The sequence below is a fragment of the Pogona vitticeps genome, chromosome 3 (genome assembly GCF_051106095.1).
Source record: "Pogona vitticeps strain Pit_001003342236 chromosome 3, PviZW2.1, whole genome shotgun sequence".
NCBI lineage: Eukaryota > Metazoa > Chordata > Lepidosauria > Squamata > Agamidae > Pogona > Pogona vitticeps.
Genome location: NC_135785.1, coordinates 79214096 through 79229270, shown reverse-complemented (window position 1 = coordinate 79229270; position 15175 = coordinate 79214096). Strand labels below are relative to the sequence as shown.

At 43.5% G+C, this 15175-nt stretch overlaps 1 protein-coding gene across 4 annotated transcripts in view; it reads right to left on the bottom strand.

Annotated features, from left to right (window-relative positions):
- Nucleotides 1-14700, bottom strand: part of INPP5A (inositol polyphosphate-5-phosphatase A) — a 329370-nt gene extending 314670 nt beyond the window's left edge. For 2 of the 4 annotated variants that reach the window (XM_020794993.3, XM_078391263.1), the window contains exon 1: nt 14264-14700. In XM_020794993.3, the coding sequence (XP_020650652.2) occupies nt 14264-14338 (75 nt within the window). In that variant the 5' untranslated portion in view covers nt 14339-14700. The remainder of the gene's footprint in view (nt 1-14263) is intronic. The other 2 variants (XM_078391265.1, XM_078391264.1) reach the window with 1 other exon arrangement.
- Nucleotides 14701-15175: the final 475 nt, after the last annotated feature.

Below are 15175 nucleotides of genomic sequence, written 5' to 3'. Positions count from 1 at the left end.
CACGACATGCCCAAGCCAACATACACGTCACTGTTTCAGTAATGTATACATGCTAAAAATTCCAGCTCGTTCTACGACTACTCTATTTGGAACTTTGTCCTTCCAGGTGATACCAAAAATTTGTTGGAGACAATGCATATGGAACTTGTTCAACTTCTTCTCCTGCCACGCACAAAGGGTCCTGGACTCACTGCAGTACAGGAGTGTGCTCAGGACACAGGCTCTATAGACCTGGATCTTGGTATATGCCATCAGCTTCTTATTGAGCCATACTCTCTTTGTGAGTCTAGAGAACATGGTAGCTGCTTTGGCAATGCGTTTATCCAGCTCACCATCTAGGAGAGAGTGTCAGAGATCGTTGAGCCAAGGTACACAAAGTCATGAACAATCTCCAAATTCTTGTGGAGATGGTAATAGAGGGAGGTGAGTCCAAGCCCTGGCCCATGACTTGTGTTTTCTTCAGGCTGATTGTTAGTCCAAAGTCTTGGCAGGCCTTGCTAAAATTATTCATGAGTTGTTGGAGGTCTTCAGCATTGGCGAAGAGGAAGTCTCGCATGCATTTCAGTTGGTCTTTGGTCTTTGCTCTCAATCTAGAGAGATTAAAGAGCTTTCTGTCTGGTCTATTCCGGAGATAGACAACCTCGGTTGCAGTTCCAAAGGCATGCTTCAGCATGACCGCAAAAAAAGATGCCAAAAAGGGCTGACGCAAGGACACAGCCCTGTTGCACTCCACTTCAGATGTCAAAGGGATCTGATGTTGAGCCATCAAAAACTACGGTGCCCTTCATTCCCTCATGAAAGGACCTGATGATGTTAAGGAGTCGAGGTGGACATCCAATCTTGGGAAGTATTTTAAAAAGGACATCCCTGCGAACCAAATCAAGGCCTTTGTGAGATATATGAAGGCCACAAAGAGTGGCTGTCGTTGGTCCCTATATTTCTCCTGCAACTGTCTAAGGGAGAATACTATGTCAGTGGTGGATCTATTAGCTTGAAATCCACACTGTGATTCTGGATAGACTCTGTCTGCAAGCACCTGGAGTCTCTTCAGTACAACACGGGCAAGCAGCTTTCCTACAATGCTGAGAAGAGAGATGCCACGGTAGTGATTGCAGTCACCCCTATCTCCTTTGTTCATATACAATGTGACAGTATTTGCATTCTTCATGTCCTGTGGTACTCCACTTTCCCTCCAGCATAGGCAAAAGACTCCATACAGTTCGGTGGTGATGATCTCTTTACAGCACTTCAGCACAACAGGGATGTTATCCTTCCCAGGTACCTTGCCAAAGGTGAGGGAATCCAAGGACACTTTTTTTTCTGCTAAAGTTGGTTCGCTGTCCAACTCTTCCAAGATAGGCAGGCACTTGATGTTATTTTAAGCCTCTTTGGTTACTACATTCTCTCTGGAATGTAGCGCAGTGTAGTGCTCCACCCAGTGTTCCATCTGCTGTGCTTGGTCCTGGATGATCACGCCTGTAGCAGACTTCAAGGAAGCAGATTTCTTCTATATTTGACCTAAAGCTTGCTTGATACCGTCATACATTCCCTTGATGTTACCTGTGTCTGCTGCTATCTTTGTCTGAGAGCAGTGCTGAAGCCAATAATCGTTGGAACATCTCCTGGCAGCCTGTTGGACTTGGCTACGAGCAGCTCGAAGAGCTTGCAAGTTGTACTCACTAGGACAGTCTTTGTATGCTGCTAGAGCTCTCCTCTTATCCTCAATGGCTGGCATCAACTCCTCCGAATGGGCTTTGAACCAGGCAGCCGTCTTTTTTGTCTTCTTGCCAAATGTGGATAAGGCGGTATTATAAACAGCATTCTTGAAATGTTCCCATCGTTCAGGTGCATTTGCATCAGCCGGGCCTGGAAGGGTTTCCTCAAGCACTTGGGCAAATTCCTCCACTTTCCTTTGATTGCGAGTCTTGCTGATGTCAATATGTGATCTTCCTTTCTTTTTCATGTGATACAATTTCTTTGTTCACAGTTTTACTCTACTACACACCAGGGAGTGATCAGTGTCGCAATCAGCACTCTGATAACTGCATGTGATCATAGTACTAGAAAGGCTAGAACATCTAGTGAGGATCAAATCGAGCTGATGCCAATGCTTGGATCTTGGATGTCTCCAGGAAACTCTGTGTTGAAGCTTGGTATTAAAGAACGTGTTGTTGACACAAGGACCATAATAAAAGCAAAACTCCAGCAAGCATTGGCCATTTTCATTCATCTTTCCAGTGCCTGTGGCGACTCCACAACTTTTTGACACAGTTTTTTAATATCTTGAATCCATTGATCCAAGTCTAAGCAGTTCTCTTAAATTTCGACGTCTGGATATAGTTTATCTCGCTGATGTTTTTGACAAGCTGAATGATGTGAATGTAAAGCTGCGAGGAGATAAAATCAATTTTCTTAATGTCAAAAGAGTAATCTGCTCATTTATTTCCAAACTGGACCTCCTTGCAAGCAATATGAGTCACGAGGAGCTGTATCAGTTCCCAAACCTTGGTAATGAACGTCAACTCCAAGCAGAAGATTTGTTGCCACTAGAAGCAACTGAAAGAAGATATGGAAGCCAGATTCTATGATCTGATAAATCTGAAACTGCCCACTTGGGTGCTAAATCCTTTCACAGCAGACTTTGCACAACTTCATCCAAACTGCAAGAGCCACTGACTGATCTGAAATACGACTGTGAAGCCCAATCACATTTTCAGAGTTATGGCTACAAAGCTTTTTGGGTGAAAATGAGGAACACTTACCCAATATTGTGGGAGGAAGTTAAGTTGCTTATTTTAGCCTTTCCTTCCACTTAATTAGTGGAGAGGGGTTCAGCGCCGTCCAACAGATCCTTTCTAAGTCAAGGAACAAGATAACTGTTCCTTGAAGATGGAACAGTGTTGAAGATCACTGAGCGTGACGATTTAAGAATGAGATTAACAAAAATGGTTCCAGACATCAAGAAATTGGCATAAGCTCACCAAGCACAAGGCAGCCATTGACGGCTTTTTTGTATTTTGTGTACATAAATTTTCTTCATTAATAATAATAATTATTATTATTTATTGAATTTATATCCCACCCATCTAGACAGCGTCTACTCTGGGTGGCTTACAACAAACTATAGCATAAAAACAATAATAATTGTCTCAGCTCTTATTGTTGTATTTGCTTGCATTGGATTTCACGTTCGAGTTTGAGTTTTCGGCTTTGTTTTTTAATTCTTGCTGTGCTCTGTAAAACATTTTGTGTCTGTCTTTGTATTGTACTTTTTTAGTGTGCACTCCAGTTCCATGTATGTTTTGGTTTCTCAGTTTTATGGTTTCAATTTTTTTTGTGCTCTTCATATAAACTTTTTGTGTAGATAAATATATTTTGTTGCTCTAATTTTTGTTGCTTTCCTTCTGTAAAAAAAATTCCTTGTGTCTTTTTAACCCTTGTACAGTGTGCATGAATATATATTTTCCTCGAATCTTAATTTAGTTTCAGAGTTTTCATCTTGAAATTTTTATTTCCTGCATTGCAGTTTGTTTTTATGCCCTTTTTATATTTTGTTTTGCGTCTTAAAATTCACTTCTAACTAAATCATTAAATGTTACTTTTTTTCAGGCATTTCATTTTCTTGCAATTGAATTTTGTTTTCAGTGGTCATTGGATTTAAGTGTCTTGAATAGGTAGGTAGGTAGGTAGGTAGGTAGGTAGGTAGGTAGGTAGGTAGGTAGGTAGGTAGGTAGGTAGGTAGGTAGGTAGGTAGGTAGGTAGGTAGGTAGGTAGGTAGGTAGGTAATCATTGCCTCGGGGAGGGGGCGATGATAAATTCCTCAGTTGCTCAAAGGGGTGTTTCTTTCAAAATGGTTAAGAACCACTGCTCCACGGCACTAAATGAGAGTAGGAGTAGAGAACCTCTGACTCTCCAGATGGTACAGATAAGGAGTCCCACCATTCCTTAACACTGGCCATGCTGGCAGAGGCCTCTGGGAAATGAAGTCCAAAACAATTGAGGGCCAAAGATTCTCTGCCATCACAGAGAATACTGAATGGAATAACCAGGTGACAAAGTTCTACCAGAATACATGGTCCATTGTTTCTTAAAACTGAGCCACAGCTCTCATGAGAAAGAGAAAAGATAAGCCTTCTTTCATAATCAGACAGTGTTCTTCAGTTGCAAAGAGGAAGGGATGACATTTTTATACCTCAGGAGATATACAGTATAAATTGGCGTATGTTTTACTTATTGAGATAAACCAAAACAAAACAGCACATTCTCTATTCAGCAGTATGATATTAACTATAAGACTGTGAAAGAGAGATAGAGAGAAAGGAGAAGATGGAGAGTGGGCCATCCCCTTCACAAAAGATACCTGCACAGGATGAAGTAGAAAAAAGGGGAGAGACATTGGAGGAAGGGGTGAATGTAGAGGAAGTGGGAAAGAGGGAGCTAAAGAAGGGAAAAGAAACGATTGAGGTCTGTTTAGTAGAAGATAAAGAGAGGAAAAAAGAGGAGGAATTAATCTTACCAGTTTGGGAGGAAGATATACTGTATAAGACAAGAACGGGAAGAGAGAATTCAGAATTGTGGGGTCAGGAGAACAGGAAGGGAGAAAGAAGACAGGAGAGAAGGGAAAAGAAGCTGAATATGAAGAATGAAAAGTCTACTGCAGGACTTCCCTAATTTAAAGATGGGAGGACTACTGCCCAATCCTGACTATATCCAGTTAAAGGAAGTCCCGTCAGATCCATTAGCATGGACAGTGGTGGTATACCCGAGAGGGCAGGAACAATGGAAGAAGGTGGTCCAGCCAGATTCCACATTCAATCACCCGCCTCTGGAGGGCGACTGGACCAGACATCCTTGCTCTGGGACCAAATGAGAGGTGAGGAGTACCCCACTGAGGAGACCAACAGATTGCGAATGGTTTGGACCAGCCCCTTCCTAGAACCCACCAGTTCAAAGATTATTAGAACCGGTTGAGGTAATTGTTGATTCTCCGAATGTTCAGAATAATAAAACTGTTGATGTTCAAAAAGAATTTCCCTTGTTATTTCCGACCAAAAGAGATAAACTGCTTCCAACCTATAACAAACCTAATCACAAAGACTTATCAAGTGATTTCTTCATATGCACCCACAGAAGTTCTTCACTTGGAAATGCAACCATTTAACAGCATCTCAGTACAAATATATAAAAGATTCTTACCCCTCTTAGAGTAATAAGAAGCAACTAAAGCAGCCATTATAAATGTCAAACCCTGGAGTTTACAGCATAGAGAAACCAGACATATTTTACTTCATAAAACTTTATTTCTTTAATTATTGTCTCAATTTCAGATTTCTGACTGCTCAGTTTCCAGCCCTGATTCCAATAGCACCAAATTAGAAAAAAATAAGGGTGATTTCCTTTAACCATTTCCCCACCTTGAGTTTAATGGAGAAACTTTAGGTGAATTTTATTTTTCATATTTCTGAACAGAGAGAGGCAGTCTCTTGACTGAGGTAGATAGAAGCTTTAGTGAATAAACATGTGTCACAACAGTTACCATGTACACTTATTTGTGAATGCACCTCCAAGTAAGAATACATGAGGAAAAATTCCAGCATGTTCTCCCACACTATGGCTCAGCCAGGAAATTACATATCCAAGGAAAGGACTGTTTGATTCTAGGTCTCTGCTTGGCATTATACATTATTGAAAATCCACTGGGAAATAGCTCTCAAGAAATAGCAAGAAGGGGCTGTGTAGTTAGAAGTGTTCAGATTGGGTTCAGCAAGCCAGGAATTACCAGGCTTCCAGATAAGGATGGGAACAGTACTGTATGTTCTTAGGCAATAAAAACTTTTCAGTCGATTTACAGGCAACACTAAAAAAGCTAAATGTGCCTCTGATTTGTCCTATTTCACTCAGCTGTCAAGAGTATTTCACTTTCAATCTTGAGCTGTTGAATTTCATGGTCTGCTTGGAAGTGACAGAGTATAAATTAGCAATGGCACTGATTTCAGAGACATTTCTATAAGGGACTGGCAACCAGCAAGCTTTGGGGCAGCTGAGGTCTAACTGCCAAGATCTGTCGTTACTACAGAAGCTGCTGGACCAGATCTTAAAGTGGGATTGTGAAAGAAGATGAAAGACTCACTTTAAAGTCGGGTAAGACTCAAAGGCAAACACTGAAAATAAGTGAAATGGCATTTCACCACAGCTGGACCACACTGCTGATTCAAACATCTTTTCTCCTTTGGATCTGGGCCAGCATCAGACTTTTTTGTAAAGAAGGGGAGATAAAACACAATCCAGATCACCTTTCCCAAACTGGCCTTTCAACAAAACTAGTTTCTAATCAATTGGTTAAACCCAGTGAGTTTACTAAATTACCACGCCAATTTCCAGATGGAAGACTCACCCCCCCCCACTCCCTGACAAAGCAGAAACATGTTCATTTCAAAGAAAAGCCAAATGGGGAGGTATGTGCATGCACATCACCTGTGCTTGTTTGAAGAACTGGGTTGTTATATTCAATCCACCACTGCCTCAATTGTGACCATTAAATAGCAACCATACTATTTCCTGATTTACATCTAAGAGACATGTGCCTGGAGAATTCCATCTGGCCAAGAACTTTCGGACTTTACATCTAAGAGTAAGCTTCCTGGCAAAATCCATTGTGCCATTAACTTTTGGACTTAAAAGTTCCTCACTGATGAAGAGGTTTTTTAATCCATGAAAGATTGTGTATTGTATGATGATTTTTTAGTGATCTGTAAAGGCATCACCTATTTTTTATTTTTGTATTGTATGTTCTTATCAGTGTTACCCCAATCAACACTTAGCTGTCATTGAGGTGATATGCCTGTGATTGTCCTGCACTACTTTAGATCCAAAATGAAGAATCAGATGACTATGGTCCAAAATACAAAAACTCAAGGGGGGGTAAATATGGGTGAAACACTCAATACCCTGCATTTTTACCAACCAACCAACCAACGTGCAACCCACGCATATAAGCAAAGATCTGGGTTAGGCAATACTTCAAGCAGAACTCTTAAGTTTTACAACATTGTTGTTTGATTAAAAGTTTTGTAGAACTTGAAAGATTACCTTATTTGTAGCTTTCTAGTGATCTAATTCTTGCCAACCTAGCAGCTTGAAAGCATGTAAATGTGTGTAGATAAATAGGTACCACCTTGGTGGGAAGGTAATGGCGTTCGTGTCTAGTCGCGCTGGCCACATGACCACAGAAACTGTCTACGGACAAACACTAGCTCTACAGCTTGGAGACAAGGATGAGCACTGTGCCCTAGAGTCGGATATGACTGGACTAAATGTCAAGGGGAACCTTTACCTTTACCTAGTGATCTAATAAAGAAATAGCCTAATCCAAACGGTTTCTTTTGGGATGGAAGCATACATTTGAAAAGGGAAGTAAAATGCAAGACAGAGATGTACTAGGGAGAAGAGAAACTTCTTTCTGGCCTTTTCTTAACCGGAAATGGTGATCCTAAACATCATTTCCTGCCCGTGAGCACAGTGTTTATACTTTGTCCTCCCCCCCCCCCCCCGCCTGCCAGACTGAATTAGGAGGTAAAAGAAATTACAAATCTCTTGTTCTTTGACAGGAAATAATATATTGGATCCATACCTGGTCACATTCAGAGCAGACTCACTGACATCAATGGGTACTAAGTTAGTCATGGCCAACTTATTTATTTAAGTTTGTACAGTGTCAATACCATGCACATATCTCCAATCTTCTGGAAAAGAACAGAAAAATGACCAACAAATGCACAGTAAATGTAATAAGACAAAACCAAGGGTGAAATGTTTCAAAGTAATACCGACTGAAGCAGATATATGACATTGAAATGGTTCACCTTGGCTTTATCTTAACAAGTTTTGTACACATGCGCTGGCTATTTTTCTGTTGATATTATTTCTTTCTTACATTTAAATGCCACCTTTCCACTAACAAGCTAATTGCTCAGAGTGTATATGGCTCTCTGCCTCCCCACTTTATCTTCACAAGAACCTTGTGAAGTAGCTTAGGCTGAAAGAGAGTAGCTGGCCCAAGGTTACTGACTGGGTTTTGCATCTCATTGACTCCAACACTCCAACCACCCCACCGAATGGTACAAATAGTACAAACATTATGCATAATTTGAGCCTCACTGATTTTAGTGGGTCTCCTCTAGATATGACTGAGCCTAATCTAATGAGATGCTCCTGAACCTGTTCCATTTCCAATTAAAAATTGGCTAGCAAGAGCTATCCTCATTTTACAGAGAGCCTTCCCTGCTGCCAGTAACCCTCTTCCCCAGCCAACAGCAAGGGGTTTGACTGAACACCATTTTGAACACAATTCCTGAGCCAAGTTCAGAAACTGAAGCAGTCATATTTTAAACTCCCTCTAATGCTGAATTCATCCCCACTAAAGAAGTCTATCCTGTTGTAAGTCTAATAGTATGTGCAAGATGGTATGTTTCCGAAATGGTCAAACTGCAGTTGGTCCTGCTCCTCTTGATGTGTAGAGAGTACCCATTTTCAAATGCGTAACAGGACTAGAAGCAACTAAGATGATGGAGGTGAGAGGTGATGGCTAAACAGGACTGCCAAAGAATATAATAGCGAAGCTGAGAGGAAACAGAGAAAATCTGGGTGAAAAGCAACCTTCCGCAAGTGAAGACAAAAGGATATCAGTGTTTGTGAAGGACATACAGTACTATGAAGTTTTATGAAGAATTAAGCCCAAACTATGAGGCCTCCCGGTCCTTTCTCCTACAGAGCTATGTATACTTCAAATCGTACTCAGATACTTAAGACTTTTTCAAGACATTCTCTCCCCCACAACTTTTCTTCTGTAGACCTTTCACATGGGAATGGTGGGGGAATAAATCACCTCCACTAAAGACTTTCACCTTTTCAGAGGGCCAGAAAGTGATTTGCACCTTCACCAAGCATTTGCCCTTAACACAAGCTCTATTGGCTTTACTTATTTAAAGATATTTGAAATAGATAGATAGATAGATAGATAGATAGATAGATAGATAGATAGATAGATAGATAGATAGATAGATAGATAGATAGATAGATAGATAGATAGATAGATAGATAGATAGATAGATAGATAGATAGATAGATAGATAGATAGATAGATAGATAGATAGATAGATAGATAGATAACATACTAAAGAAGGAGAGGACATTAATGCATGTATAAAGGTGGTCCCTGTCTTGTAGCTCTGGAATTTTCACCATTATGTACTGTGCTTGGAGAGGTTTTGGCTAAAGTGAACCTAAGCGATATTTCCATGCTGATATACAGGAAAATGTGCAGGTATCACTCAGTTCATTGGAGTGCCTGGCTGCAGAGTCAGGGCTGGGAAATGAGATCTCCACTGTGCTTCCCAGTAGAGGAGCCAGCCAAAATCACACAGAATATGTGTGGTTGGTGGAGCCATGTGCCCTGCTTCTTGCAGGGCCTTGGGCAAAGCCCACCATCCCAGAGTAACCCCAGAAGAATGGAATTGTAAACCAATTCCGAGTACCTTACATCTAGAAAATTCTCGGAGAATCATCATTCGTTGGAACTGACTTGACTGTGCATCATGATTATTATGTTGTCCAAGAAAAGGACTGCAACTTACTATTTTAAAAGGCACACCCAGTTAAATTACAACAAAAGGAGTACTGTTTCATAAAGAGTGCATTTAAACCACAGAATACACCACCAAAAGATGTGAACTGACAGCCACTGCCTTAGATAAAAAGTTATACAAGGGCATGAAAAATAAGCTTTTAATAGGACTATTACAGTGTAAACTATATACTGCTACTCAGAAGTACCACCAATTTCAGTGACAATAACTCCCAGGTAAATAAATGCAACCACAGCCATCATACATAAACAAAATGTCCATTTTGAGAAGTCATCTCCCTCTGAGCAGGGCTTGGAAGTTACTGTTTTTTCACAGGGATCTCCCAGAATCCCACTGCTAGTGGCCATGAAGGTCGAGGGATTTTGAGTGCTATAATGCAAAACAGCAACTTTCAGATTGCTGTCTCTGAATGCCACATAACAGGGATACCTGACGGGAAAGAGGGATTGCCCTCCTATCCTGTGTATAAACTTGCCAGCAGGCCACTTATATAGCAGATTTTTTTTTGTCTGATCCAAAAAAACACTTTTCAGTTTCATAGTACTTCCAAGAAAGCTTAATGGAATATTCTACAAGAAGATTTTTCCCCTGAGAATGAACACAGCACAACCTTTCTCCTCACTCCCAACACACACACACTTGTCAGACTTCAAATCTGCAGTGAAAATATTTGACTTGCTTGACAAACTATGGTTGAACAAAAGTTAGAGAAAAATGAAAGATTTTAAAAAGAAATAATGATTCATTGGAAAATAAACAGCATGAACAATATAGTGCAAAGTGATGCTTTGCATTGCATTGCAAATTATGAAGGGTATTCTCTAGTATGAGATCCTGATTTCGTAAATACGTATAAAGCAGGCCCAGTATTCTAATATACTGCAGTTTGCACAGGATTCAATGAGCAGCCTCCGTGGATTTTTTTGACTTGTCCCATACCCAAAGCTTGCAAAAGTGCATTAACTGGAGTACAGGTTCTAGAATTCCCCAGCCAGTATGGCCACTAATGACGTTCTGTAAGGAATTCTGGTTGTTGCAATCCCAAGAGTTAACTTTCCAAATAGAATACCTAGTATTTTAAATGCAGGAGTACGTTAGCAGGCTGAGTGACAGACTAGTATTCAGAAGACCTGGGTTCAAGTTCTTGTTAGACCATGGAAGCTTACTGGGGGAGGTAGCACTGGTAAAACTGCTATTTAAATATCCACTTCCCTTGAAAACCATATTAGAATAGCTGAAATTCAGATGCAACCTGATGGCATATAACACACATGCATATACAGCAAACCAGTCTTACTTCTGACTAATCATTTTTGGGTTCCATTTGAACTGCCAGAACCTATAATTTACTACTTCATCTGAGAAAACAAGCATCTGTTAAGAGGCCTACCATAGAACAGGTGGATGGTGCACTTCAACCTGAACACTTATTAGAAAACCTTTAGAAGTTTCATGGTTACTAGAAAACCTCAAAAAGATTCTTCGCCTCCCACCCAGCTTTCTTGTGGCCCAAAACGCTTGCACATAATTGGATGCCTTTTTTCATGTTTTTAACTAGCCTAATAAGAGCATGATCCTAACAGGGAGTTTGCATTTTGGCCTTTGCTTATTGGTCAACCCTGCTCTCGCTGCATTCTTCAGAAGTTTGTTGTGTATATTTATTTTACTGTATTTATGTTCTATGATTATTATTTTTCCATCAGAAAACTCCAGGCCACATGCATAAGCTTTCCCAGATAACATCCTACCAAAGCAAAGATCAAATGAGCCTCACAGTCAGTTTAAGCAAGTTGCTACATCAGATCAAGCCCCTAAGATCAAGCCCCAGCACTAAGATGCAATCTAACACTATGATTTAAATGAAGACCCTATGCTGGGATTTGTCTCCTCAGCAACATGAACAATTTTTAAAATGCCAGAAACCCACGATTATGATCTTCCTAAGCTACTCCACATAATACCAAGAGAAGCCTCTATAAAGGCCCAAATACTTAGCTATGGAGAGAAGCTTCTGCCCAACAGAGTTGCTTTTTGAGCATGTGAATAGTGCAATGGAAAGCATGCTATATATAGGACAAATACTCTAGAGAAATTGACACACCCCGCTACATCAAGTGAATGTGATTTTAGTACCGTCTGTTCCCTAAAAAAACAAGAACTGAGATTGAGATAGAACAGGAAACTGGAAAACTAAGTTTACTAGACATTTTTAGTAATCTGTACTTGCAATTCACATCCAGTTGTCTCACTTATACACACCTGACTTGAATCAGTTCCCTATGCAATCTTCAGTCTGCTAATTTAACTCTCCTGCTCTCGCCCCTTCTAGACATAAGTGCTCAGGATCTCTCTCTCTTTCTCCACGTGCACTGAGAGAAAACACATCTGGAGCTAGAAAATATCACTGGTCTCTTTTTTAACATTTCCAAGTTTGTCTTAAAGTAAAGTCCTGAGTTAAGCTAAATTTCCCTTTCAAACATTACAACCATAGTGGGGAACTAAATGGATATAAAACATGTATTTCCCTATCATTCTGAATTCAAATCTGGCATTTAGTTGCACACTTATTTAGATTGTTGCAGCCACAACACCTCTCACTTCCAAAATACTAAAATGTTGTCTGTTCTTAGTAAGAAAAGATACAACTTCCACTGAAGGGCCTGGTTTCTTAATATTTCTCATGTGCACACAAGCGGTTTGGAACATCCCACAAGACATGCTAATTTACAAAGAGATGGCACACACGCACACACAAACACATGTTTTATGGAGAGTTCACACTTTGAATCACACTAGTCTATGCAGTAATTGGTCTTGAGTCTTTCCTCCAGTTACTCTTCAGCCTGTTTCTTTGCCAGCCAGCCAGCAAGAAGACAGTTATTACTCAGACAGAAACTGTGAAATACATGTGAAAAGCAAAAGTGCTTTAAAAAAACCCAGTATCAACAAAAGCCATTATACATCTATTCCACCTTTTCCTCTTTAATGGATTTTTTCCCCCAGGAACATGTGGGGAGGGGGGGAGAAATCTGTGCTGTAAGATGATGGTCCCTGAACCACCATAAAATTCAGTAGATAAGGCTGGACAAGTGCACAGCAAAAGCTGCACTTGGAAGCATGTGAGGAAAAACATCCTGTGCATTCCGAATGATCAATGACATGGTGCACAACTTCCATCCTCATAAAAAGAGCTTGGAAAGGTTCCTTCCTTTACTACAGGGCCCAGAATCCCCAAACTAACCCGGGCAATTGGATTTTTCTTACTGGAGGATTCTAGGTTGTTGTTGTTAAATCATGTCCGACTCTTCCTGACCCCATGGACCAGAGCATGGCAGGCCCTCCTGTCTTCCACTGCCTCCTAGGGTTGGGTCTAGGTGCCCTGGTCCAAATAATAAGTTTGCCTACCTCTGCTCATTACAGAGATTTCTCTATCCAGTGGTGACACAAATTACTTTAAGGCTTACTCAAACACCCCCAACCCCCACGCTTAGTTAATTCACGCATCTAAGAAGGAGAAGGTGTTCACAAACCGGACAAACCAGGATTTGTGGGAAGGGTCCCTAACGCTAAGCCAAGTTGTGTATAATCCAAGCAACCCTCAACGGTTGCCACAGGATATGCGAGTGCCTACGGACAGCCCGTCTACGTCAAAGCAAAGGCAACAGCTGGCTCTATTAAATAGGTGAAGTAGTCAAGTAGACGGAAAAAGTCCAGGGAGTCTCCCCGAGGACACGGCTAGCACGGGCCCTCAGCGGCTTCCCCAGCGACACTCGCGGAAGGAAAGCATCCTGTCAAGGGCCGCGGGCGTGGACAGAAGAGAGGAAGGGCTCTGCTCTCGCTCTCTCACCCCCCCCCACACACACACACTTCCCTCCCTCCAACTCCGGCTTCCTGCGGAGAGGGGACCGGGCAGGGCCCGGCAGAGAGGCTCGGCTGCGCCGGGACAGGCAAACTCGGCGCGCTCTCGGAGGTGGCCCGCTCACACCTCCGTCCACAGGAGGGAGGGAGGGAGGGAGGGAGGGAGGGGTGGCGCCGCGGGACGGCCCAAAGGGAATCCCCATTCTGACGCGCACCGAGGCGTCGCCGCCGGCGACAATCCCCACGACCGGTCTTGCAGGCACGGGCTAGAGCAGCGAGCCGGCATCGGAGGGCGGGCGAGGGGGTGGGGATGAGGATGAGGCGCGCCCCAGGGGCACATCTCCCCATCCAGCTTTCCCCGCTCGGCGGAAGGGAGACACCCGAAGGGCGCTAGGACCGAGAACAACCCACCCAAACCGAAGGGCCGCCTCTCGCTTCCGAGACACCAAGGAAGTCGGCTGGCGCGGTCCCGATCGGCAAACCCTCCGGCGGGGATGCCGAGCGCAGCAAGCCTGCCGCCGCCGCCGCCGCCGCCGCCCGTGCCAAGAATCCCTCGAAAGCCCCGCGGCTGGGCAGCCTCTGCGTCCGCAGGGGGCAATCAGGGCCCAATGGGGGGGGGGGCAGTTTCAGCAACGCTGCCCCAAAAGCCACAGACTGTCGCACATACACACACACCCCTACACACACAAAAAACGGTGCATGCGAAATAATAATAATAATAAGCCCCCCACCCGCAAACCCTGCAGCCGGACTATACTCACATCATCGAACAAGGATCCAACGTTGGCCGTCACTAACAAGATCCCGGTGTTGGCGGCGGCCCCTTTCATCGCCATGATATTGGCCAAAAATAATTCTTGGGTGTATGTGTGCGTAGATATAGAGATATTTAAAAGAGACACTGCGACGCGATTCCAAGGAACCAGACCCCAAAAATAAAAATAAAAAAAATGCCCTGCAAAAAATATCGAGGGATCCCACGGAATGGCTTAGGAGCCAGCACGCGGAGAGGAGCGCAATCAAAGAGTCCACGGGAAGTTCCAAGCAGTGCGGGGAGTTCTTGGGTTCTGGTGAGGTCTGGGGGGGGGGGTCTTCCTCCCAGCCCCGGCGCGCCCGCTTGCCTCCTCCTCCTGCTGCTGCTGCTGCTGCTCGTCGTCCTCCTCCTCCTCTTCTTCTTCTTCTTCTCTACCTCCTGGTCACACACCGACGGTTTGCGGTGCCCCAGGGGAGGGAGAACCTCGGAATCCTCCCGCCGGGGCCGGGGACGCAGGCATCAGGGCTGAGCTCCCCGCCTCATGTTTGCCCGGGGTGGTGGTGGTGGTGGTGGTGGAGGAGAACGGGAGAGCGGGCGGGCAGAGGGAGCTCGGACGCCTTTCTTTGCAGCCTCGCTCGCTTTGCCGCCTTCGCCTCCGGACAGGAGAAGGCGAGACTTTGCTCTCAGATTTCCCCCTTCGCAGCCATTAGGCTCCTGCCCGAGAAGTTCCTCTTGCTGGCGGCGGTGGTTTTGCTGCTGGCGGTGCTGGCGGTTCGATCCTCGGGCATGGCAAAGCGAGGGGAGAAGACACCGGGAACTCTCTCTGCCGCGGGGAAGGAAGGCAAAAAAAGAGAAAGCGAGGGGGGGGGGGCTTTCAGCGTCCCGACTTCCAAACGCGAGCAGCAAGGCACGCCGAGCA